At 43.2% G+C, this 27,921-nt stretch overlaps 1 protein-coding gene across 4 annotated transcripts; it reads left to right on the top strand.

The window, feature by feature from the left end:
* The first annotated feature begins 1,193 nt into the window (after positions 1-1,193).
* LOC129384498 (uncharacterized) lies at positions 1,194-26,987 on the top strand. 4 transcript variants are annotated; one of them, XM_055070032.2, is made up of 3 exons: positions 1,195-1,974; positions 22,456-22,558; positions 23,987-26,987. In XM_055070032.2, the coding sequence occupies exon 3, from the start codon at positions 25,432-25,434 to the stop codon at positions 26,548-26,550; it is 1,119 nt and encodes a 372-aa protein (XP_054926007.1). In that variant the 5' UTR covers positions 1,195-1,974; positions 22,456-22,558; positions 23,987-25,431; the 3' UTR covers positions 26,551-26,987. The 4 variants fall into 4 exon arrangements, 1 of the variants encoding a protein (XP_054926007.1); XR_011890106.1 differs by lacking the exons at positions 22,456-22,558; positions 23,987-26,987 and adding exons at positions 11,002-11,039; positions 11,618-15,756 and having other exon boundaries at positions 1,214-1,974; XR_011890107.1 differs by lacking the exons at positions 22,456-22,558; positions 23,987-26,987 and adding an exon at positions 11,618-15,756 and having other exon boundaries at positions 1,194-1,974.
* Positions 26,988-27,921: the final 934 nt, after the last annotated feature.

Below are 27,921 nucleotides of genomic sequence, written 5' to 3'. Positions count from 1 at the left end.
GCCGATCCACCTGCGGTGAGCTGGCGACCGCTTGCTTTGGCTCCCTGCCTCCCACTTCGCCTGTAGGGTCTACCCTACTTTCTGAGTCTTTGCCACCGCTTTGGTGTCCTGACCCGACATTCTCGGCTGCCCGCGTCTCAAGCGCGTCGAGCCGCTTTTTCTGTTCGGCGCTCCTTTCTTTCTCTTCCTCAAGCTCGGCCACAGTCCTTACTAACTGCACGGCCTGGGCCGCCTCCACCTTGACGAAATTTTCAACTTTCGCCTGCAGTGCTACCCGCTTCTCCTGCTCCTCCCTCAGGTTTGCCTTAAGCTCTTCGAACTTAACCGCCCAATTCTCTTCCAGTTTTTGGACGGCTTCCCTGACGCCCTCGCACGACCTGCACGTGAAGCTAGACCCCTCCGCGTCTGCTAAATTCTGGAATTTAGTCTCGTCGAGGAAGCACCATCGCAGGCACTCGTCGCACTGCACTTGCTCCCCGTCCCCCTCGGCCTTCACGTTCTTCGATTTCATCGCTAGGCCTACGTCCCTAGGCCCAACGAGCAAGTTCGCCAAATCACTCACGCAAAGCCGACCTCGACCGCTATACCAAACAAAAATAAAGAATTATCACTCCCTACTCCATGTAAGAATCCGAAGAGCTAGCTGAAAGAATTAAATAAGCCTACCAAATAGGTCCCTCCTACCACCTAGGCCTAACGGGGGAGCCGCCAGACCTAGACAAAGCCGGTACGTTTACTATTCCTACCAAAAATTCAAAATTTGCGCCCCTACTCCATGCAAAAGAAAACACTTCAAAACACTAGCTAATTAAGATAAAAGAGTACTTAGCTACGAACGAAGTCGCTGAAGCCTCGTACACAGGAGCGTCCGCGAGCCACGACCAACCCGGACCAACCACGACCAACCAGCCTGTTGGTCCAGCCGTGGTGACCCTCCGCAGTGCGCCACCACGGCGGTGCAAAGCGCACCATTCTGGTTTCGGGGCAACCCCAGGGCAAGGTGATCGAGGACGCTATTAGAACACGCACCTATAAAGCAAGATATAAGAAGGAAGAAGAAGCATGTGCTTAAAGAAGGGAATTGCGCTAAAAAAGACACGGACGAGTAAGGACATGGACGGGCGCAAACATGGGTGTCTTTTTTAGCGCAGTTCCCTTCTTTAAGTATGTACGACCGACTCGCCCAACAACGTGCTCTCCTGAAGCATGTGCTTGCTGCGGTAAAGCTAGGGAAACTACGGAGCATGTTTTATTAGAATGTGAAGACGTCTACCCAGCGGTCGATTTAGGCACCACTGGCCTCCTTGAAGCCATTGGGTTCAGAGGGAGCAGTGGTAAAGCAAACATGTCCGCAATAGACACTGTAGTAAGAGGCGACTGGAGGATTGGTGGAAGAAAAGTAGGAAAAAGACGGAGACGTACAAAAGCACAGTTCGCAATAGGGGATCAGAAAATTTGGGCGTGGTAGTTCAGAGTGTTTTTTTTTTTCCTTTTTTCTTTGTTTAACCTAGGTAGGATATTAAGCAGTATAGTAGCAAGAGCTTGGTGGCGCGACCCACAGCCCCGTTCCAAAGGGGACGCTCATAGTATCGATCTATTTATCCATCCTTCGCAGCGCTCCCTGAGGATGTATAGAGGGGACGCTCTACCGTCGCCTAGGCAACCCCGACAGATTGCGCGGCGGGGAAGGGAAACCTTCCATTAGCGGTCGTAAGCACCTTCTGCAGGTGTTTGTAGCGTTTATATCCCTTAGCATTCGCAGTTTTTCATCGAGCAGTGCGTTCGTATGGCCTGTGTATTGTTTTTGTGCGCCGTGGGATGGGGACTGCGTGCAAGCAAGCACCAAGCGCTGTGGACCCCCACGGACGTGCGTTCGAACGACGTGTTTCATTGGCGCCAAAAGGCTCAGTGGTTTAAGCCTTGGACAAGAGCGATACTTTATTGGATGCATGACAGCCTTGTGCAATGCAGTTGGTGAGATGCCTTGCTGTGTGCGTGCTACTGCTTGGCCAGTTTTGCCCAACCCGTTTGCATGCAGCGTCACCGAAGCTGCGCGGGAGGTTTTGAGCCTTTGAATTCAAATTATTCGAAAGCATCCCCGACAGTAATCAAAATACTGGCAAGAAGTTTCTGCGCTAATGTATATAAATTGAGTGTTGGGGAGGGCGGTTACAGGTTTGCATGCACCCAACCTGCGAGAGAGATGGGCTAAACACGGAAGCGTGATGACCGCACCGTAACCTGCGCACTTTTATTTACTGAAAATGGTCAGCATTGTGGGAAACGGAGGAAAGATTACAGAAAGGGGGATTAGTGCATGAAATCGCTAGGGTAGCGCTGAACGACCGGGAATAGCAATAGATAGTAACGTTCTCGATCAGAATATCGGCACCTTATGCATAAGGAGACTCACGGTTTCATCGACTAGAACACAAGCAACGTTCTACTTCTAGAACAAAGCTTAGATGAAATCGGCATTGGCAAGCCTGCGCCACTATATGTACGCACGAAAAATAAAAGTTAGAAATGTAGCCAATAAACCTTTGTATCATTGCTGCCGCTATTTTTAGAGCTTGAAAGGTGCATTCATTATGCTTCAGTGAAAACAAAGCCAAATAAATCAGAAACTTTCTCATTAAAACTCGCATTAGTTATTCCATAATTATGTTGAAAAGGTTTAACAGGTACACCGCAACAAATCACTTTCGTTATTCCCACTCTGTTCATGCCAGGTGAGTACTTTTGATAGATAGCTCACGAATTTCAGACATTGTAAAATTTGACACACACCAGAGACAAACAGCTGTGTTACAAGTGCAAAAGCCTGTGCACAATCGCATCATATGTGTGTAAAGTGTGGGAAGCCAGTCATGTGGCAGAGGTAGAGAAGGGATGGTAGAAGAGCATGTATAATGTGTACGTGCATGTGTGTGTGTACGTTTGTACACATAGGTCTGATCCAGACCATGACCTGTTGCATTTTGCTCCTCGAAGAGTCGGGACATGCTTCGAGTATGCTCTTGAACACTTTGCTATATGGCAAAGGCGGTTTATATAATAAATCTACAACCTTAAAAAGGTGCAATGTAATGCTCGCATTTCTCTCGCATTTACTGCTTATTCACCATTGAGCTTATTCAATTTTTTTTTGTCGGGAAATGACTCAGCACCTTACACAAGTGGATGTATTGTGTGTACCTAATATACCCAAATTTCAGCCAAGTATCTTCCTATATTAAGTGGTGTTGTGTAACATGGGGAGAGAAGTTGAGACCACAGAAACTTGGGAAATTTGTAAGGCTTCATGGTAGCTACGGTGCATCACGACAAAAAAGGACCAAGGTAAGGACAGGACAAGTACGGTCCTGTTTTTACTTTGCCTCATGTCTACATATTTTGTTGTGAAAAGTTGGGTTGCCATGGCTGATCTCTGTCAGGTGCCACACTGCTTCTTGCAAGCCATGTGGCTCTTCACATCTAAAGCAAGGTCAATTAGGGGTGCGATCTTGTACGCGTTCCAAAATCGAACGGACCGCCTCGGCCCGTGCTTTATGCCACGAAATAGGCGGTCCATTCCGTTGCGTTCGTCCGATGGCGGACGACACGGACTGATTGACAGCAGATATCACGTCACAAATGATGTCGTGGCGTTCGTCACGGTTCAAATTGACCAATCGTGTGCGGCTCGGTGGAACGGACCGCCTCCGTTCTATTTTGGAATGTGTACAAGATCGCACCCTAGAGGTGCTACCTGATCACTTGTTTCCAGCTGTTGATCTCCCTTCCTGTGGCGCAGGTGGGCACTTCTTTTGCTGTTTCGTTGGCCTAATTGCATGTACAGTCAGTGGGCATGTTGTTGCACTTGACATCAATGCCTTTGCTGCATGTTGCATAATCCTAAGGTAATTGCAGCATTTTTGTGTGTGTGTGAAGAAAGCATATTTTTGTGCCAAGCAAATATGGACAGAGTTGAGACTAAGGCCAGCCTCTGTCTCGTTTCTCACTTTTACTTTTTTGGTCCTTTAGTGGATATCACATCTTGACTTCCTATGCATGACCTCTCACCATGTTATGTATAGTCACGTTCAATATATGCTTTAACATGGTCACTGTGGTCCAAGAAGCCCCCAAGACTGCATGGCGACAATTTTGAGTACGAAGCACCATTCCAGTCACTGGTATTTATTAAACCAATATTTCTCCGATTGGAGAACTAAACCTGTTTAGTCCTTTTCCTGTACTCCGATTGTTTCTGTAACAGAAAAAGAAATAAAATGAAAGTGGACATCGTTCCAATTACTGGTATTTATTAAACCGATATTGTGTGTGTCTGCATCATCATGCAGTCTTGGAGCCCGTTGGCTGTCCACAGGCACCATGTTGCAGCTCATATTGAAACCACATTGTTTGTTGCACACTCGTGCAAGTGTACTATGCATAGAGTAACAGTATATTTGAATCTACAAAGGTGGATGAGGTCTCATCAAGCACAATTTAGTGTTTGTAGCTTCAGGCTCCTCTCATGCCTAAGGAACCAAATACACAAAACTGAAAGCTTCTGTTAAGAGCCTACAAGCTTCAGCATTCAATAATGTACCTCTTTCATTGCAGCTGCGAGAAAAGGTTGGAGTGGCGAATTCCAGAATGAAGTCCTAGAAATGCATAATGTTGAGCTTTCTCACGTTTGCAGAATATCTTAACTTTCTTAAATAAGTTCCTAAAGGCTTATCTAATGTAAGCATTAAAGGTCCGCAATAGCTGTATTGTGGAGTTATTGCATGCGTAAGGAAGCTGTCTGTAACTACCTGCAACATCACTGGATTTAACCAGATGCAAACCTTCAGGCAAAGTAGCTCCTAATTTGGTGAAAGGAAAAATACGTATTTATGCACTTGAAATGGAACAGCACAATCTAGAAATATTAGTGAAAATCAACATAAATCTGAAGGGCTGGGACTGCCTGCTCACTTAGCAGCCAAAAGCGTCAATCTCCATATTTTAGTTGGATGTTTGATAAGCAACACTGTGTCAAGTTTAGCAGTTACCACAAATGTGAAGCTATGCCACTTCTCGCAGGAAAAAACTCGTTTACTTGAATCTACAGAGCTAGAAATCTGTCCCAAAATTTTCCTCTAATGCCAGAGAAAGGAACACCACTGCAAGTAAACTGAATATTTTCCCACTCAGTGCCAGTCACAAATTCTTTACAAAACTGCGTGACATTACAACTTAAAATTCTCATTCTTGTGTGTAATCCTTGATTGATGTCTCGATTGTCTTATCTTGGTTTCTTTGCACAAGTATTTTGATAAGCTATAGTAATTGGTCAAATTCACTGCTTTCGATTCTTTTGAGTGTAATATAAATTACACCAACAGGCACGGCAGATACTTACAAATTCAAGAACACTAAGTACTCTATAGGTGAAGAATTCAGTCATAGAGTGCAGGAAAAGAGAAGAAAACTCTGGGAAAGCACTAAATCGAACTGTGAGAAAGGTGAAAAAGTATCCCTATTCTTTGATAAACTGTACATAAACGACAGCATGTTTGTCTGGGATGACGAAATAAACGTGAGTCATAGTTCAAAAAAACGCCGAAATAAGTCGACCAGTAACTCGAAGCCACAAACATTCACAGAAATAACACTGCTAAATGTGAATGCGAGAAGTATTGTAAATAAAACTGAAGCATTAGAAAACCTGCTACTTGAGCACAGCCCTGAAATTGTTGCTATTGCTGAAACATTGCTTTCACCAGGAATATACAGCCATGAAATAGCACCCCCAAATTACTCAGTTATCCGTAAAGATAGACCAACTCGAGGCGTAGCTCTGCTTATTAAGATGAGTCCTTACTCTTTGTATTGACGCCCAACGTTCCAAATGTTGAGGCTGTGTTCTGCAGGATTACGTGCGATGATCTTGCTATACTTACTGGTTGCTTTTACAGAAGTCCTCTTTCTGGTCACGAAAGTGTTATTGCTGTACAGGAGTTTATGCAGACGCATGCTAGCAAACGAGTTATTCTTATGGGAGACTTCAATTTACCTGATATTGACTGGAATACCATGCATCACACTTCACTCTCATCAAATTCGCTCATTGATATGATGCTAAATTTCGGGATTCATCAAGTTGTAACCTCTCCTACGCGAACACAAGGAACAAGCGATAACATCCTAGACTTAGTATTGATTATTGACTGAACTCGGAGGTCATAAATGGTGTCTCAGACCACAGCATACCAAAATGCCAGCTGCCCCTCGGATGCACTGCAACAGCCAAAACTAGATGAAAAAGTAGATGATTCCGCTATACTAACCTATTTAGTGCATGAATACCAAGAATTTTACGAAATTGCCAACGATAGTTCTGTTCACGTTAATGATCTCTTGCTTCATTTCAAGCGTATAGTCTCGCACTGCATGCGTCATTACATCCCGAAAAAAAGTAAAAAATCAAATGAAAAAATCCTTGGATAACACGCGATATAATTCACGACAAGCGCAGAATAAAACGCTTGTGGCATAACATGAAAAAGAACAGTGAAAGTACACAAAAAAAATCGCAACTCCCCCGCGCTGCCAACGAACTCAAGTTAAAGACTAAGCTTGTGAAGCATATATATTTCAATGAAACATTGCCTAACCTTATCAATGACAACCCTAATCGCTCTTGGAACTTTTTTCGCACACGACCCGCAACGACACCACATCGTCCATGCGAGGAAAAACTGGCACTCACTGATAAATTTAACCAACACTTTCAGTCAGTCTTTACTAAAGATAACGACACAATTCCATATTTGCCACCATCATCATTTCCCACTGTTGACACATTAACAATAAACGACTCTGGAATATTTAAGCAGTTACTTGAATTAGACGTGAAGAAAGCAAACGGTCCCGATAACATTCCCAACGAGTTCTTCAAAGGTTATGCTGAATGTAACAGTGAATATCTTGGCCTTATTAACCGCAAGTCACTTTCGATGTCAGACCTACCTGAAGATTACAAAATTGCCAAAATTGTGCCGATTCATAAGTCAGGCAATACTAACCTGCCATCTAACTACAGACCAATTTCACTTACCAGCACATCATGTAAAATTTTGGAACACATTATTCTCAAACACTTAACTGCATATTTTGAAGAACATATTCTAGTAGATGTTCAACACGGTTTCAGAAGAGGCTTATCGACAGTCACTCAGCTAACAGAGGTGGTACACGATCTTGCTTTAAGTATTAATAATCATAATCAAACTAACCTACTTTTACTAGATTTCAGTAAAGCGTTTGTTTGTGTGGGCCATACCAAACTAACTGCCAAAATTACAGCTGCGATTGGCAATGGACCCATTACTGCATGGATAAAAACTTTTTATCTCACTGATCCCAATTTGTCGTCATCGAAAACATCCCATCAGCTCCAGTGCCTGTCACATCAGGGTTCCCACAGGACTCGGTATTAGGTCCACTGTTATTATTGGTTTCTATCAATGACATTACAAGTAACATTGATTGTAAAATCAAGCTGTCTGTATACGACTGCATAATATGCAGAGAGATATGTAATCACCAGGACCAAGTTCTGCTCAGTAACGCACTATCAAAAATAACAGAATGGTGGGATGACTGGCAAATGACCAATAATAGAAACAAAACGGTTTGTATGACAGTAACGAGAAAAAAGCACCCATCGCTTTTCCACTACACACTTAATGGCAGCCTCGTAACAAGAGTTCAACAGCATAAGTATCTTGGTTTAACAATAACATCTGACCTTAACTGGACATCACATATTAACAACATTACTTCTTGTGCATTACGAAAACTTTTCTTTCTCAAAAGGTGCCTGCATTTTGCACCAACTAACGTCAAACTTTTAACTTACATTATGTCTGTGAGACCTGTCCTTGAGTATGCTAATGTCGTATGGATCCCGTACACTAAAACAAACATATCTAAACTGGAAAGGATCCAGAGAAAGGCAGTTAGGTTTATCCACTGAAAATATCGGCACAGTGATTCCCCTACTCTTCTTCTAACACAGTCAGGGCCTGCAACTGTGGCTGTTCGAGCAAAACGAGCTCATCTAAAATTTCTGCATCAAATATTACACAGCCGACTAACAATAAATGCCTCTGCATATGTGACCTTTTCTAAATCTCGCATACTTCGTCATAATCATCCATATACACTAAACGAGTTCCTTTGTAATAACGATACATTTCAGTCTTCCTTCTTCCCCTGTGTTGTTCGCAAGTGGAATAACCTAGATGCATCTATAACTAACACAGTATCGCAGTCTGATTTTGTTAAGTTATTAGAAGATGAAATAAGTAGTTAGGAAAGAATAGTTCTTATGCACATATAACTGTCAGAACTTCCATTTTCTGAACTATAGCTAAACATTTACCTCCCTTGTTTCGTTCTTTGTTTTTGTAACATTGTAATAATCCTTACGTACATGTAACCTGAAGTGTACTATTTATGTGAGTTGCTCTTGTTATTCATATTATTAGTGTTGTAAAATTGTGCATTGAACCTGTTTGATGTATTTCCATTTACATGTTTTGATGTTCTTACCATTTTGTATATAAAACATGCATTGTATATATAATTATATGCTTACCTGCTATGGTCTCGATATGAGACTGGCAGTATTGTAAATAAATAAATAAAGCATTTTCAGTTTATTGGGAATGTTACCAATACAAGGCTGCCATCAAGTTGATGACCTGTAAAGGGACGCATGGTTGATATGACTTGTTGGCATTCATTGCAGCTCTTCAATCAGTCAGTTAATTGTGGCCTGTTTTGAAGCTGATTGTTTATGGCAACACTGAGTGGCTTACATCTAAAAACTTCATTATTTGAACTGTATCCTTGTATCTGAGCTGTTTATTTTTTTTTTTTTACCGGTCAGCTTTGATATGCGTAATACTCGTTGGGGGGCTAGTTGGTGCATGTTTCCAGAAGAGGGTTGTAGCACCGAAAAACACAACACACAGCAAGCGAGACGGGACAGGCGCAACTTCCAACTGTTTATTCACTGCATATGCGAATGAATATAAGGACAAATCAAGATGGGTAGCAAGAACCACGCATGCGCGCGAGGGTTTTTACAAAAAAGCGGATAGAGATAGGTGAGGCACACATGTATCTCAGGCCCGTGTATCAGCGGAGATAGATGGGGCGCTATCACAATCGCTGCAGTTTCTTTCAATATAGAAGGCCTCCAACTGTTCACGGGCTGTCTGGTCCTTACTTCTGTTTAAAACCTTTGCTTCTTTCAGCCTTGCCACACACTTAATTTTTGATTTATTTGATAAATACTGCCAGCCTTCAGAGAAGGCCGTAGACAGGAGTGGACAGTACATATGAAGAAATGATCAAAAATAAGAAGACAAGAACACATTACACAAGGCTCGCACTACGCACTGAAAAGCAGCGAAAGACCGATAGTTTGCACGTCGCTTGCATACAAACCCGTGCTACAGACATAAAATTGTACAAAGATATATTGACAGAGTGCTTGACAAGAAAAAACTAAATCAGGACACGGACCATTCAAGCTGCGCATGCGCGTCGCTCGATATGACAAACTGCTGTAATTCATCACTTATCGAAGCATAGCATGTGTCGCGAGATGACAAGTGTTGCTGAAAATCGAAGGCTGATGGAATTATAAAGCACTTAAGAATGACTGTATGGTGGGTTTCTCGACAAGGTGTGCACTGAGCCGGTTCCATTCTCGAATAGTTCGAGGAAAAAATGAATTACTGAAGCAATCGGTTCTGCAGGCGAATTCTTTAACTTTTTTCGAGTGATTTCCTTGTGTGGAACGATGAGTCACCTGCTGAATGTACAATTCCTTATTGATATGCAGATGATCATGATATATTAAATACATATATTTCAACCTATCACGATGACGTCTTAGTTGAAGTGTTTCTAAATTAGCTTTTTCTAGCAGCTGAGTCGGAGATGTGTGCCAGCCGTATGAATTAAAGACGAATCTTATTGATTTTCTTTGGATACTTTCGAGTTTTCTTATATTTACTTCAGTAAATGGGTCCCATAAGACGAAAGCATATTCAAGAATCGGCCTAATAAATGTTTTATATGCCAGTAACCTTATTTCTTCTGTCGACTGATGTAGGGAACGTTTCAGATACCCTAGCTTCTTCATGGCCTTTTTTTGTATGTAGTTAATATGTGTGTTCCACCTGAGATCAGACGTGATCATGACACCCAAGTATTTATAACTTAATCTTCCTTTCTTCTCCGCAGGCTTTACAATGATGCGGCAGATGAGAACTAGTGCCATTTTGTAAATCCCGATTATGTTCCGCTAATCGGTCGTTAATACAACGGCCCGTTTGTCTGATGTACTTCTTTCCGCATGTGAGAGGTATCTGATATACGACTCCCACGGCACGTATAGCCATGCATATATGGCTGCAGCAGCCCAACTAGACAAGGACCAAGAAAAAGATGGGGGCACCACATCAAGTGGGGGGGCACCGTGCAGCCTTATCCCGCCCCGAAGCTGGATTATGCTGTCTTGGTGGACTTGCTGCTGCTTTTTGCACTTCAGCACCTCCTGGTACAGCTTTATCCTTCCCCGAAGAAAAAAAAAGGAATGTGGAAGAGCAGCTTTCGGATGCCATTTATTTGACGGAAACACCCCTGTCTGGTAGGTCCTTAGTCCTTGTCCAGTCTCACCGTTGCAGCCTGTACCAACTTGCCCGATTTTCCATCCTGTTGATACGAGTGAATAGGGTAGTATTATTTACCGCTGCCACTGTAGGGCACCCGATGCACAGCACTGGATCGCGAGCACGTGCTCAGCTGAGGCCAGTATATTTGATATGGTAGCGGTGCCACCGTAAGGCTGCAATGGTGTGCTAGAACACTCTAGTGCTGGGATGTACAAGTTCTGTTATTTCCACTGAGTTGTGATGCTTGTGTGTAACTTATTTGTCTTTGCAGGGGACAATGGCATCGAGGCATCGTGGCCTTCTGGACATGTCAGTGTTCCCCTGGTGTTTGCTCACAGATGTGTAGCCTTCATGTTGTGATAAGAAACATTGTGTACCATTGTGCTTACAGCTGCCTGATTCTCTTACTGTGGTGACAATTGTGGCAGGAATTGCCAGTGCATAATGGGAAACCATCAACCACTTGGGCGCATTGTGGCAGGAACCTTGTTCGCAATTGGCTAGAATTGAAGCCTGAATGTAATGTGGCATAGTTATTGCCAGTGTCGGTGGCAAGAAAATGTAGAGTACAGCAGGGATGGTCAAATGCAGAAAGCATGCAGTTGAAGTGGTGTGAAATGAAACGCAACAAAAACAGCTTTTGCTAATGCAAGTGTACAGACGGGGAATACTGAATGCAGTGGAGATGTGACCTCTGCAAGCAGATGTTGTAATTTCCTGCTCGAGCCTTTGCACGTGCTCTGCCATATGGCTTTTATGGATAGTGGTCTTCAGGCCTCTTCGATGTATTTGTAGATTAAAAACAAAGTTTCCTTGTTTGTAACTATATGGAGCCTTAATTTTTTTGGTGCACAACAGTTAGTTACTATACCTTTTAATATTTCCAGTTCAAAACACTTGGCATTGGACTAGAAGCACATCTGTTCAAGTCGCCTAAATCTCTGCTAGAAGCAGAGTTCATTCAGCACCCGATCGGATAGTAAGGAAGAGAAAGCCCTCCTGCATTTCCAAGGCAAGCACAAAATTGGAAGAGACAGTTTGGCAGCTTTTGGTGACATGATCGTTGTGTGGCCTTCAAGCACTGCTCCAGGCTGACTTGCACCTACTTCAGTTGTTTGTCATACTGCATAAGTGGCCACTGCAGGTTTGAGTGACATGAGTGATCTTTTGTTTCATGTCCAAAGTATGATGTTTTGTTTATGTCCAATGCAGATGTGTTTAGTACACATGTGTGTCAGTCAACTTAAAGGTGATACAATTACTGGCCTGCGCTCTTGGGGAATTCAATCTTCATTCCGTAATTATGGAGTCTACAGCTGCATAAAAATAAAAAAAGTGAGACAGAAAATTTTCAATGTCTGTCTCCTTACTGCCTTAAATTGTGCAGGTGCTTCGTGAATGTGGTGAGCTAGAGCTATGCGTGCATGTTTCTATGCACGTAGGGCTAAAATTGTGTTACTGGTGGTCATCCTCAGGGCATGCATAGCATTAGTTTGTGTTTGTTATGTTCATGTGATCAGTATTCATTGTTTACACCGCCTTGGCTTGTTATAGTTGATGCAGTCGTGTACTGTTGTGTGCAGTAGTGCACAAGGCGACAATACACAATCTTCACCATTCTGTTGACTGCTTTGCAAATTATACAACACTGCAAACAACAGAGGATTACCAGCTAGCCCAATCTGCCACCATTCTTCACATTGTGCATTTAGTTGGCATCTAATTTTTAGCTCCTCATTCTCTGACCTTGCCTCAGTGAAACAGTCCTGTGATCCATTTGTGCCATGCAAACAATTACTCTATGCAAGCCTTAACCATCATTATTTTGCCGTGCCTTAGTCTTGCAATATGTCATGTCATTTTCTCTTATGAACAGTGTCCCTTCTTTTTCTTTTTTTCTAGAATAGCTTTGGAGAAAATTGTGTACGCTACAGCTCGGGAAAGAATGTATATGTCAAAAAATGAAATAAAAGTTCATTGTCTGTCTGTCTTAAAAAATGACACGTATGAATGCCGGAAAACGTAGTGTTATAAGATACAACTGGACAAATAGTCTAAACACAGTCATGACACAAGCAAGAGAAATGCCATGTGTGCAAGAAGTACTGCTTTTAAATCGGTGCTGCATTGTGGATCCAAGGCAAACTGAAAATGTGCTTTAGTCGTAGTAGTAGTAGTAGTAGTAGTAGTAGTAGTAGTAGTAGTAGTAGTAGTAGTAGTAGTAGTAGTAGTAGTAGTTCTGCTGTATTAGAAAGGGGGAAAGTAGGTAGGAAATGAAGGGCATCACAACTGTCTCTCTCTTCAGTGGAGTCCTGAACTGTCCTGCGGCCGTCAGAATAGATGGGGTTGAAATGAAAAGATGGGGGAGGGGGAAATATAATAGATGTATAGAGAAAAGTGAAAAGGGCAGAAATGCTATAGGAAAAAAGATATGTATAAGAACTGCTTCACGACCTAGAATGTATATGCCAAAAGATATGTTTGCTGGTAAAAGCGTGTATGCAGTAAAATATTGTAACAAAGAAGGTGTTCTGGGTTCTCGCTGTTACCGAGATCAGAGATTCTGTTTGGCCAGAACTGCCTGGGTTCTCTTGGTGCTCTGCTGCCTTAATAAACTGCCTTGCGTTATAATTATTGCTGCCCTTGCCGTGTGTGCCTCTTTAGTGGCAAATAGGACTTTCAGCAAACTGGGAAATAGAGATTTGTAAGAACTAGACATAGGCAACAAGAAAGTGTTCATTTGGTGTCAACTTCCCTGCATGTTCTGTATGGTTCAGCTGTGCTTCAGTCTCATTACTTCAAATGCCCCTTCTTTCATTAGCTTGACTTCACAATTTATTACCGTGTGCTTTTAATTGAGACAAGAGAAACACTAAATCAGTTTAAATGTATAAAGTATTCTTTAAAAACAACTTTCGTTATTTTCACAGTAAGAGGTTGAATATCAGAAGAGAAAACAAAGCCCAAAGTACCACTGTTAAAATTTCGTGCTGAAACCCCAGCTTACATACGTCAGGGCAATGTTTGGAATTTCATAGTGTTTTCTTCACATTTGCACCATTGGGGTTTAGTGAAACTTCCTCAAACTCACCAAGTTCAGTCTTGGGTTCGTTTGGAATAGAATGCTGTTCCCCTTTACTGGCACAACAATTAGGTTAGGTGCGAGTGGTGCTGTCGAAATGCATGATGTCACAGTGAGCTGTTGTGGGAATGCGGTGACGCTTCTCTGGCTAGCCTCTTCTCATGATGAGAGTGGCTTGCTTGGTGTTTGGAAACTCTAATCCACCAGCCCAGTTCAAATCACTTTCCTCTTTGGTGTCATTTCACACAGGTGACCGGTTGTATGCAGATCATCCATGCAAAATTTTCAGTGTGGGAAGCAACAATGAAAAGGAGATGAGAAGAGTGAAAGATGTGTAATGTTTGTGTCATTGTGTTCGTTGCCTTCTGTCGTTGGTTTCATCGGTTGCTGTTCTGTGTATTCAAAAACGGAGATCAAGTGTGGCGGCCTGTCTGCTTCGTGCAGGTGAGACGGTGAGCTCCCTGCTGAGCCAAGGCCGCCTGCTGTATGCATGCTCGTACTGCCCGTACACCTCGGTGCGGCGGTACACTGTGAAGCTGCATGAGCGCACCCACACGGGCGAGCGGCCATTTGTGTGCAACGTATGCAATCGACGCTTTGTGCAGCGCACCCACCTGGTGGTGCACCAGAAACGGCACGCCTCGGAGAAAAAGCCCCGCAAGTTGTTCGAATGTCCCGACTGCCAAGCACAGTTCTTGAGCAAGAGGTGGTTCAAATGCCACCGCATGTCGCACACAATGTGATGGAGGAATTAACTCGGCCACACGGGCTTGGCAGTACTCGAGGTCACCGATGGCTTTCGTAGCAGAAAGTGGTTAGCACAACTGCAAATTAGACTTTCGTACCCCAGGAAGTGTGAATTTGACTCCTGTTAGGATTCTCAACAATGAGATTGTAGAGCATTGCATGTCAGGGATAAATGTGCTTTAGGGCTGCGAAACATTATCTCTCTTATGCTGTGTGGGAGAATTCAGTATCTTGACTTTAAAGTGAGTTCACTAGCTCTTCCCCATAGTGTAGAAAACTTAAGCTAGACTCGAAATGTTCACAGGCTCAGGCCAGTGTGAAGTCTACAACATTTTCGTTGCACTGCTAAGTTCCAGATGCAGCTATGACAGCATCAAGAGGGTTGCTCTAATTTCATGTGTACAATGTTGTTTAGTGTTCTGTAGTACAAATACTGCAACGAGCTGCGTCTACAACCGCATGTTTGTCTGGTAACCGAACCACAGAGGCCATTTCAAACACAGGACGTCTACATCTCGTCCAGTCACCTAATTACCAAATGCAACAGGCAGCCTGAAGCTTACTGCTTGTCAATGTCCTTTGCTGGTTGAAGGCATTATTTAATTTTTGCCTATTGCCACAGTTACCATGTCAACTACCCAAGCGTCTGTACCAGACCACCAGCCGCAGAAATGGTACAAATTTATAAGTGTAGCACGATAGATGAAACTAAGAAAGAAGGCTCAACAAGCGCTATCTTGCAGGAGAAATTGTACTTGAATAAGCATACAACTACGGACACCAACGACCATCGTTGCCTCAACCCATTTGAATAGTACTTTCTTTTTCTTAGTCTTCTTTGCACTCTTGAACTTGCACTCAACTTGCTTTTACCTTGTGCTATTGTTTGCAGTTCCTCTATTGTGTGATGTTAAGCAAGGGAAGCATGTTTTTCATACCACAATAGTGTGCTCTGTCTGTACAGCTGTTCCTGCATTTGCATTTATTATCTGTAGATCTGTCATCAGCTTTCCTTTTGTATTATTTTTCTTATGCACATTTCTTTTTTTCTTGAGTCTGTGTGTCTCTGTGGTGTGCTTGACTGGGCCTGTGTGCCGCCCCCCAACAGGCCCAGTCAAGTCATTTTTGTTCCGCTTTTCGTCTGTGCTCCTGACATGTATCCACAGTGTCCAATAAAGATTTCATTGATCGATTAAATTGTCCCTGCCTTTGCACAATTGCTGTGTGTCTTCCTTCAAGTGTGGCATCTTGTCACGCTCGCATCCCTTCCACCCAAGCTTAGCTGGCCTGAATGCTAGCCTTTGATATAAACTGTCTTTTCAGCAACTGTTGGTATCAGCTTCCATGCTACAGCAAGCCTGGTGTGTTTGTTCTTCTCTCCCTCTGGCTAGAATGATGGTGGTGGTGTAGCAGAAACATTGCATGGACACAATGAACCCAGGCGGAAGCTTTGCTGTTGCAGCGATTACCGGAAGGGAGATTCAGACGATGTAGGCATGCAAGCCCATCAAGATGGCCGCAGTACGGGTTGAAACAATTGGGGCAGCCACGCCGCCACTCATTGTCACACCATGCACAACAGATGGCGAGTGCAACTGCGTCAGTTTTTGAATGTGTTTCTTGCCTAGCGGCGCCAGATAATTCCATCACAGACTGTCCAACATTTCATAGATCATGCCTTCAGAAGCACTACAGTCTTTGAACTTGCTTTTATTTAAAGCATTTGACGCGTGAACAAGTAAGCAGAATGTGAGCAGAAAGAAGTGAAGCAGTCCAGCTGTAGATGTAAATGAGCCTGATACAGTTTGGTCAAATCCAATATGGCATTTGAGCGAGTTAATATCTCACAAACCAGAACGAATCAATCTGGGCAAGTTGCAAGTACAAGTTTGTAAGCAAGCCCAACAGAGCCCACTAACAGTCCGGCGACTATATGCACTCGGCTATAACCACTCTGCACACATAATTCTCTTTAATAAATGGTAAAATTAATTCTGCAAATGTCTCATAGTTGTATTGCTTCCTACCCCAATGCAAGATTGTGCTACAAAAATCAGCAACAACAGAAGAGACAGAAGCAGGTTCTTGTCTGTCCTTCGTCTGACACCTACACACTGAATCACACTGGCTCACTCTATAAATGTTGTGCTTCTGAAAAAGTTGCAGTTACATGTAATTTTTTTTAACTTTAAATCTTAAAACCTGCTGCAGGGCCCTGCACAGTTTCCCACTGGCACCAGCAGCTAAATAATATAACAAAATGGAGGAAAGGTCAAGTGTAGTTTTTATCTCTGCTTGAACCTTATTCCCTCACATTCTTGCTTTAACTTGCCTCAATTGTCGTTGTCCGTACTGTTTGGTGACCCTCTTAGGAACAGCAGTATTTAAAACATCAAATTTCTAACATCTGTTTCAAAAGTTATGTCAGTGCTGCAGAGCAGTGACTACAATGCAGAAACTGGCAAATGATGAATACTAACTGCAAGAGACACAAGTCTGTCCCTGTCCTTTGTCTGCAGGTAGCACTAGAATGGGGAATTACCGACTGGCCCATTTTTACACCATATAGGATGAATGAAGGTATGTTGTTTGTATAAACAAGCTGCTGCAGTTCTTGGCATGCCCTGAGTGCCTGTAAGAGGTTACTACTGAATTGAAGGTGAATGGCGTGGTATTGAAGGTTAATTGCGTGAAGGCTGTATGCACCAACTGGCTTGCATTCATGTTGTGTAGCCAGCCAAGCTTGCATACAATCATTTGCTGCTGAAGATATCCTCCTTGCAGCAAGCGTTCCGTTTTTGTCCCGATTCCAGCAATATTTCTATGGCAACTGTCATCAATTATAGTGGCTACCATTTGTGAGCAGACATCTTTTTTCACCATCAGCAGGCCCCCCCCCTGGTTCTTTGTGTGATGAAAGCAATCATTGCTTGACTGTCAGTGTAATTTGTAACCAGTTTACCTTTGCTGGCAAAGCAACATTCTAATATGCAAAAAAATATTTTGTGCGAGAGAGAATTGTTAGTGTTACATAAAACAGCATATGCACTCATTTTCATGAGAATTACCAATGAGGACACAGGTTTGAAACAACTAGCTCAAAACAATGCCAAATGCTGATATAGTTATTTGTTTGTCTCGGTAAGGACTTCTGCACATGACCAAGTGGCTACAGCTGTGATCTCGAAGAGGCTGTTGGCAGATGTTTCGCTTCTGCCAGCAGGAGGCCGAACACTCCACTGAAATGTTTTACACCTGCATCAATCAGAAATTTGCTTTAATATTTATGACCATCTCTTACAGTGTTATGACTGCTTACCATGAATGATGCACCGCCTCACTTTGCCAACTTTTTATTATTCCTACGAGAAAGTAAGGCTTGTTTCCTTGGTTGTAAATCACTGTCACCTTGCATTACAGTGAAAACAGTGCACAGGACCAAAGAAGGACAGCTCAGGGGGAAGCGAGGATATAGGCTCCTGTGTTGAGGCAGGAAGCCTCTCGTGGTGCCGTCACATTTCTTTTATGTAGCTGGAAATTTGTCACAAGTCTTGAAAATCTTCCTGCCATACTGTCACATTGCAGTAGCAATGAAGAACCAGACAGTGCAAAAACTATTGTAACTTTTTATTGGGCTAACTTGTGCCGAAAAAAACTAGTAGCACTCGAAGCACAACTTTAATTAGCAGCGAGCACAGTTGTCAGTGATGGAAATATGATGTCGCAGGCCAACCTCGATTGCTACTTATACATGTATCACCACCGTACTTTCTAGAGTAATCGATGGTGCTTGTGGAGACTTGATAATCTGCAACGCTATACATGTCGTGTATGCAGTCCAATCGGACAAGACCCCTTTTGGTACAGAATCAGTGACAATATCAACAAAACTTCAAATGCAGCAGGTGCGTGTCCAGCACTCAGTGACAGATCACCAACAGTCCAATGAAAAACTGCCACAAAGTGGAAAAATGTACGCATGGTAACATCTGGTAACAATATGTTTATTCCTTACAGTGAACTGTAGTTTTATTTTCTTATGCATAAAACACCATATCGAAGTTAGTATTGCTACTTGCTGTGTAAGGAATGACAATAATAAAACAGAAGGCGGTCTACGTATGGACCACTAAAGGTGTTGCTAGCTTTGGTGAACCACGTTGTTAATGCTCTTGTTATTGCCTTCGCTTGGTTATTCTTGTTGACCCGGCCATTTCACAGCATAGCTTACAAGTTCACGCACTTGTAAATGTACATATGTCAGCAGTGTTTACTGTATATGCCGACATGCTGCACCAAATGCATGCCTTTATTGTTTCTTCTTTTGCAATTAGTTTTTCTTGTTGCGTGTTTTGCTGACCTGTCTCGCTGTCATGTTGTCAGAGGGTTGAGGGCAACCAAGCCGTCTTTTTACAGCGTTTTTCTCAGCCTCCTCCATTGTTCAATGGGAAATAAAGCTTCATTCATCCATGTGCCCAACAGTTGAAGCAATGGAGAAGTATCAATCAATCAAAATCAATCAATCAAAAGTTTATTTCACCAGAAAATTCTGGGTAGTCTTCAGGGCTAAAAGCTGCTCTGGGCAGCTTGACTGAGTCCCTGAAGACCCTTACATTGGCAGCATCCGACGTTCACAGCACATATATGCATATGAAATCATAATTATAACATGTGAGCAATACTGTAACAAGTTTACGTAAGGCTCACTTGGAGTTAACATACAGAGTTGCAGCAGGGTTCACATCAATTGTTTTATACAGCATAAAATAAACATCATCGTTTAAAGACTTTTGACTGTACAAGGAAAAAAAAGAAAAAAAAAAAGATGTAAATAAAAATAAAATTCTGTTTATTTAACAGGTTTCACAAACAATAAAGAGTAAAAATAGCACTGATAACAGACATCGCGCAACGATGACAGGACCAAAAAAAGAAGAAAAAAAAAAAATGCAATAAGTACAGGATGGGCAAAAGCCACGCAAACAAGACACATGCACGCCATCCCAAAGATAACTATGCGACCTCTATTTACGACATTGATGTGAAGAACTGACATAGCTGCCGTTGTCTAGCAGTAGTTAGTTCAGGAAATTCGTTTAGAATAGATGGTAAATTGAAGTGGAGTGCCTGTGAGTTGTAGGTGGTTCGGTAACGAGGAACAGACCATGTTAAGGTATGTCGCGTAAGCCTATTAGGGTAGTTAGGTGTTAGGTTTGAACTCTGCAAGTGTATAAAAGTGACACAAGGTACATATTTATGTGTCGCACTATGTTATAAATAACACTACTATAGTAACCTCTGCCTCCTGCAATTCATTGATTATTTTGCTCCATTATGGAATGCCCTTATCCTGACTTTCAGGATAAATAAATGGGAAAAAATTTCAAGCATCAGCTTGTAGCAACCTCCTCACAGTTTGAGTGTAGGAAAGTGTCCACACTCTGCGATGCTATGCAGGATGCCTCAAATTCGCTTTCATACCCTTATTAGCAATAATGTTTTAACTATAGGGTGTTCGAATAGTGAAATGTTCGAAAAAAAAAAAGCCAAATGTTTCCCTTTACTAAACAAACTTAAATATAAAGTTTCTGTGAAGTTAGTTTAACAACAAAATCCTCATTTACGTTATTTACGCCATCTGAGAAGCTTGTTAATCGAAATCAGAGGAAAAGTGATTTCATCTGGTGCACCATGACAGAAATAAACGTAGCAGAGTGTAGTGGCAGTTGAAAGAGCCTAGTGCAATGCTACAGCACCACACATAGTTCTTAAAGGAATCGAATTATTGTGAGATTGACCAAATAATAAGCTGCTTTACCTAAATTAGAACAACAAATCCACGGGCTTTCCAGGGCAAGGCGTGCTTATTTACCGATTGGAACAACTATTGGGCAGGAGCAAATATTGAGAAGAATGTTCGCTCAAAAACTAGTTTGCCTGCACAACAAACGTGGTTCTCCTGCAGCAAAGTTATTTGGAAAACTCTCCATTAGCATCAGACTTTCTCCTGGTAGATTGCAACAACTATTGTTGTTCCTTATAGCATTTGAATGGAACAAATATTCAACGACCTCGAATAGCAAATTCTCAAATCGGATACAAAAAAAACAGCAAAAGGCTATTAAACCTGGATTCGAAATTTTTGATATTCTCGCAACCCTAGTTTTAACCATTTGTTGAGTATCTGCCAGTATAACCAATGAGGGTTTTGCAGCGGGAAAAAACATATTGTGCACAGTGCATAAAGGGCTGAACATGTTGGTTGGAAGTCGTGTGGGTCTCTTTTTCAGACTTATAAGTGCATAATGATTTACATCTAAGTCATTAATTGTAATCAATTTAATTTTTATGGTAGTTTTTTAATTGATAAATTACTTCGTTTACTTAGTAATATATAGTTACTGTTATTCAATTACTTTTTTCAGTAACCAGTGACAAATAACCCTGTATAGTTACTTTATTTGTGAGACAAGCTGTAACAGGTGATGCAGCTTTGAGCACATGAACTTGGTGAGAACTGCGGTCATGCCACGTAGCTGCCTCGCGGATTATGCATGATCAGAGGGACCAATTTGGGTGCTCATTATCTGTTTACATGTGTTAGCACTAGAGCCAATGTGAGGTGACAGGTTTAACCGGCACTTCTCTGGCATGATATCGAAAGCCACTTTGGACGTTGATGCCAAAAAATCATCTATGGACAATTTGTTCAGCTTTTTTGTTGGCCCTACCAGGATGCTTTCTCTGGGCCCCAGCAATAATGGAGTGTTGCGCTTCATAGAGGACTCGGATGCAAGCATCGTGACACTGAGTAACCACTATCTTATGCACGGGGTGTTTGTATGCTACAACACCACCCTTCCCTCCAGCAAGTTTTAGGTGTCACTGCTGACGTTTTCACAAGAAAATGAAGGAAGATAACAAATAAAATTTTTGAAAAGCAATTGTTAATGACGATAAAAAATGTATGAAGGGCTGCAGAGGATGCACTAAAAGAGCCTGTGGAGCTCATTATATATTTACTATATTTGTGCAAGGCTAATACAAATTGGGAGAAACGTACATAACATAGATGTAATCAATTACTTTTTTTTAGCAATTTACAACTTACATTTATAGGACAGTAATTGGTCACTGCAGTTAGTTGTATTCTTTTAATAAAGTAGTTGTAATTGGTTACTTTTTTCTCTTTAACATGCATGTACAAGTCTGCTCTTTTATTTGCTACTTGTACAGTCACATGATGTGCAGATGTTGATGGAGGGTTCAAGCACTCACCATCATGTTGTTGTTTATTGTTTGAACTACTGCATGCATATTCTGCAAAACTTTGCAAACAGACCTTGAACCTCAGAATGGAATCACAACCCACACCTACTGCTCCTTTCATGAGTACCAAAATTACACAAAAACAAATGCAGAGATAAATGTATTAGCACTAAGATATGATGATTCTGTCTTTTTTCATTCTCTGTGTAAACAAAAGTGAACAAAATTGAACTAGCCCAGTGTGCTGTACTCCCCTCCTCCCCATTTTGCAAAATGAAACAACCCGTAAATGAAGTTGTACATGATTGTTTTATTTCCATATCAGGGGAAAGAAAAGTACCTATTTAGACTTGAGTTATAGTAACAGTAACTTCACTTGACAGTCAGCACCATCATGTCTGATTTGCATTTGAGGATTTAAATTGTCGCCCTTGCTTCTGGAATGATCGACAACAAAAACATTCTCCGATGGAGCAGGTTTTCTAGACATGAGGACTTTAGCAAATGACGTTCGAGGTCACGCCTTTCATGTTGGCACACACCTTGTAAAAGTTACGGTGCTGTTGTGACTATTTTTCTTTCATGGCAGAGTGCATGCTGTACCATTTGCTTTATAAAAACTTGCAGGCTATGCAAGCCATCTGCTGTCACATGGTGGGCGCCCAAAGTGCTGGACCAGATGCCGTCATGGGGGTCACTGCTGCCACATCCACGCAAGGCTTCAATGCAGGTGCATACCTGCCACATTTCTCGAATATGTTTTGTAATGTTCTGGAATTTGAGCCCATTTTACAAATGCTGCATCAGTATTTACAAAAAATAAATTCTGTTGCTAAAAGGTCTCCACTCACGTACCAGTCTCCAAACCATCCATTGGAAGTTTCATCACCATTATCATCAGCCTATTTTTATGTCCACTGCCCCAGGATGAAGGCCTTTCTAAGCGATCTCTAATTACACCTGCATTGAGCCAGCTGATTCCAACTTGCACGAGCAAACTTCATCACCCCACCTAATTTTTTGCCATCCTTGACTGCCCTTGGCACCCATTCTGCAACTCTAATGGCCCACTGGTTATCTACCCTACGTATTACTTGGCCTGCCCAGCTCCATTTTTCTTTATTAATGTCAACTAGAATACTGGCCATCCCCATTCGCTCTCTGTTCCTCTCTCTTAAAGTTGCACCTAACATTTTTCGTTCCATCGCTCTCTGCGTGGTCCTCAACTTGTTCTTGAGCTTCTTTGTTAACTTCCAACTTTCTGCCCCATATGTTAGCACCGGCAGAATGCAATGATTGTATACTTTTCTGTTCAATGACAATCGTAAGCTCCCAGTCAGGATTTTATAATGCCTGCCGTATGCACTCCAATTCATTCTTATTCTTCTGTAATTTCCTTCTCATGATCAGCATTCCTTGCGAGTAATTGACCTAAATAGACATACTCCTGTACAGAATCTAGAGGCTGTCTGGCGATGCTGAATCCTTGTTCCATTGCTAGGCTATTGAACATTATGTTTGTCTACTGGATATTAATCTTTGACCCCACTCTTACACTTTCTTGGTTAAGCTCCTCAACAATTTGCTGTAATTCATTGCGAGTGTTCCTGAGCAGGACAATCTCATCTGCAATACAAAAGTTGCTGGGATATTTGCCGTTGATCCTCCCTCCTAACCCTTCCCAGTCTAATAGTTTGAATACTTCTTCTAAGAGTGCAGTGAATAGAATTGGAGAGACTGTGTCTCTTTGCCTGACCCCTTTGTTCCTAGGTATCTTCCTACTTTGCTTATGGAGAATTAGGGTAGCTGGGGAATCTGTAGATATTTTCCAAGATAGCCTCTTTTACTCCTTGATTACAGGCACTGCCTCTATGACTGCTGGTATCTCTACTGAATCAAATGCTTTTTCATAATCTATGAAAGCCATATAGAGAGGTTGACTGTATTCCTCAGATTTCTCAATTACCTACTTAATGGCATATGGATGTGATTCATTGTAGAATATCCCTTCCTGAAGCCAGCCTTTTCTCTTGGCTGACTGAAGTCAAGTGTTGCCCTGATTCTATTGGAAATTGTCTTGGTGAATATTTTATGAAACACTGAAAGCAAGCTAATGGACCTATAATTCTTCAATTACTTAACGTCTCCCTTCTTATAGATAAACATCGGAAGTTTACTGATGGTTAAAGGACGGCACCTGCTTTGAGCAAGTCTATATACTGACAAGCCCCTGAAGCAGCGGAAGCTGAAGCAACAAAAAAAGTTGCTGTGGTCTAAAAACAATGTGTTGCTGCCACTTGTGTGTGCACCTTGCGTGCTACAGGTAATTTGTCATTATTTAATAAAGTTGCGCATGTATCCCTCAAAAGAGATGTGCACTTAGGGCAAATTTGTGCTCCCATCCACCCCTCGGTATCGTTTCTGTGGAACTTTATGAATCTCCACGCTTCCAGGTTGGCAGGGACGTTGTTCAAAAAAAGAGGGGGCACCATTGCAGAGTCTGCGGATGTACACGAGCCATCCTAAATATGGACTGGAAAGTATAGCGCACCTTGTTTCTGCTCTTGTGAATTTTGCTCAACAAATTTTCCCAACCTGCTGTGCGTGTACTCACCAAGCAACGTGATAGCACTTAATGAGGTTTACAGTCTCCAATGCTGCACTTGATATACGGCAGCTGCTTCGGTCGTTGTGCTTCAGATTAATTTCGACCACTGAGCTTCATTTAACCTGTAGCTAAATTGAAGTGCGCGAATTCTGTTGCATCTCACCCTATTATGGCTATGGTCCTTAATTTTCAGGTAGAGCCTCATAATTCCTGTTTTTTGTACCCCGAACAAGTTTAATCGAAATCAGGCTAAACCCAAATTCGGCCTGAAGCTGACTCTTATGTTAAGGATAATAATAAATGTAGTTGTTACAAAACTAATGAATGCTGCCCAGCTTGTGTGAGCAAATGATCAAGATATATTGTAATAATATTCACATATTAATGTGATATATGCTTCCTTTCTTGCTAGAAACTCGGGCAGAAGCTGGCATATATAATATATCCAGCACCTAGCCTTTGAGTAAACGAAAGCTCGTTGTTGCTTTTTTTAGTAGCCGAGTTTACAATAATACTACAATGGCTCATCGCAGTACATCTTCCGCTTTTCACGTACATGTAAACGGCCGTAATTAAAGCACGAGTGAGCAAAGCGCTGATGCTTCTCTGCATTGCAAACAGTAGTTGTGACATTGATAGTATGTTTACTCAACTATGTCAATTTCACAGAGTGCACAAAAACCCTGTCATTAACAAGCTTTATTCGCTCCTATGCACTTTAATGGTCGTAAAGAACGTGTCAGTATTTTGGGCACCTCCATGGGCACAAAGGCATCGATTATAATGCTCTATGCTTGATGATGAAATTGCCACATTCATAGTGGCCTTCTTATATAGCCCAATTCATGGCTGATCCCTTAGAGTGGTTTGCACCATTTCACTAGGGAACAACCAACCGACGTTTGTGATAGTAGAGTCTGTGACAAATTCCAATCTTGTTATCGGTAAAACACGGATATATAATAAACCTGTCTTATAATTATTTATATTGCCACATGGTGTGGTGCAGCAAGAGACTGAAGAACAGAACGAGGATCGTCTCGGCATCGTGCGTCGCTGCTTGCGTTTTTGTAAAGTGCAACCGCCTGTATCTTGATTCAGCTTGTATACTCCAACAGGGTATATGCGACAATTTGGTGGAGCTTGCTGGGTACGCTCAACTTATGCAGGAGACCCCACTGGGCAGCAAGAACTTCGCCCCACAGTTGGAGTTGACTCCAGTTCACTGCACAAGCCGGCGAATCCGAGGCCACGCCCCAGAATTTGGAAACCTCCAGGAAAAAGTGATGACTGCAACCACTGCGACTTCTACGGAACGGGTGACACCAACTTACCTAACGCTGCTGAACCCCCAAGTGCCGACGGTTTTTCATGGCAACACATTTGAAGACGTGGAAGACTGGCTGGCGGAGTTCGAGCGTGTGGCTGCGTTTAACGAGTGGGACAACAACGCCAAACTCAGGGACGTCTACTTCAGCCTCCAGGATGGTGCTCGCACGTGGTTTAGGAACCGCGAAAGTGCCCTGTCATCCTGGCCTGAGTTCCAGCGCAAGCTACTGGAGACTTACTCCAGCAGCCCTGATCGCCGAGAAAAAGCGGAACGGGCCCTTCAGTCACGCGTTCAAAAGCCCAACGAGAGCATCACGATGTACATGGAAGACATGATGCGTCTCTTTCAGCGTGCCGATCCGAGCATGTCGGAAGAGAAGAAGGTGCGTCATCTGATGAGAGGCGTAAAGGAGCAGCTCTTTGGCGGTCTTGTTCGGAATACGCCCAAGACTGTTGCGGAGTTCCTCACCGAAGCCACCGCGATGGAGAAGACCTTTCAGCAACGGTCGAACTTGTACAACCGACAAGTATATGCCGCCTGCACTCCGGATGCGCCGGTAGGCTTAGGGTGCGACGCCGCCTTGCTTTGCGAGCTGATTCGCTCAGTGGTTCGCGACGAGCTGCAGAAGCACCACGGCACGTCGCCACCTCCAGTCAGTTCCCTCGCCAGCGTCGTACACTACGAAGTACAGCAGGTACTGCAGGCATCTCTTTCCAGCAGTGAAGCACCACCTCTGTGTGTAGTGACTTTTGAAGGAGAGGAAGAGAGAAGTGCAGTGCCGTAACTGTCTCTCAGAGGAGGACACCTCAACAGCACTGCACAAGGAAAGGGGAGTGGGGAGAAAAAGATCAAGGAGAGAAGTAAAAGAAGGCAGAAAAATAATAATAAGAAGGGTGAAGAAGCAATGCGAGGCTTACAGCCGCGCTCTCAGCTGCGTGTCACAGCAAAAGTCAAGTAGGGCAGGAAGCACTTTCTTGACAATGGAAGGGTGGGCTGCCGGAAAGAGAAGTGCTCCCTGCGAGTCACAGGGCAGTCCCACACGACGGTATGATGCAAATAGCGCAGTGCGCTCAACATCGAAGGCCGGGCAGCGGAGCAGAAGGTGCTCAATCCAAGCGAATCCCGGCGCAAGACGTACGCAGAAACATTACTGAACCCCGTCCAAGCTTTCGCACCTACTTATGTGGCGCCGCCAGTCGCGTTGCAATCGGCGCAAGCCGCTCCGACAACTCCGCTACCGCGAGGAAATCAGAGGTTTGACGAGCACCCGATCGACGACCGCTGTGCTACTACTGCGGCGAAGCAGGTCATGTGTATCGGGAGTGCCCCTGCCGACGACTCGGACTGCGGGGCTTTTCTATCGATTCGCCTCGACCTAGGTTCGGCCAAAGGCCACCCGACATCGCAGCCACCGGTGGGCTCGGTGGCTGTGCTCCCGCACAAGTCACTAATCCTCTTGTATTCATCATGCAGGTGTTTGCCGTCGCTGCCAACGCGCTCTTCGCTGCTCATCTCGACCTTTCCCCCGCCACTGTGTCGACTACAGCACCCAGCTGCTGTGATAACGGCACCTTATTCCTGCTTCCACCCAACATCAACGCTTCACCCTGTCCGACAACGACACTACCCGGTTTTCTATTCCTGGATGCCCAATGGAAAGCCGCATCACCACAGTCATCACCCGCCGATATAAAAGTGCTGCAACCACCACCGCCGCTCTGTGGGCTCGGTGGCTGTGCTCCCGCACAAGTCACTAATCCTCTTGTATTCATCATGCAGGTGTTTGCCGTCGCTGCCAACGCGCTCATCGCTGCTCATCTCGACCTTTCCCCCGCCACTGTGTCGACTACAGCACCCAGCTGCTGTGATAACGGCACCTTATTCCTGCTTCCACCCAACATCAACGCTTCACCCTGTCCGACAACGACACTACCCGGTTTTCTATTCCTGGATGCCCAATGGAAAGCCGCATCACCACAGTCATCACCCGCCGATATAAAAGTGGGCCGCCGTTCCTGCGACCCGGTCGACGGAGTGGAAAGGGGGTGTAAGCGTTATAGTGCCCTGGTCGTTCGAACGCTTAGGGCCCAAAAGCGTTAGGTTCACCCAAATAGACGCTAAATAATGGTTTGGCTTGGCTCCGTATATTATTTTT

This window comes from Dermacentor andersoni, chromosome 9, assembly GCF_023375885.2.
Source record: "Dermacentor andersoni chromosome 9, qqDerAnde1_hic_scaffold, whole genome shotgun sequence".
Classification (NCBI taxonomy): domain Eukaryota; kingdom Metazoa; phylum Arthropoda; class Arachnida; order Ixodida; family Ixodidae; genus Dermacentor; species Dermacentor andersoni.
The sequence above is the reverse complement of the archived record's forward strand: the minus strand, read 5'-3'. Positions and strand labels throughout refer to the sequence as shown.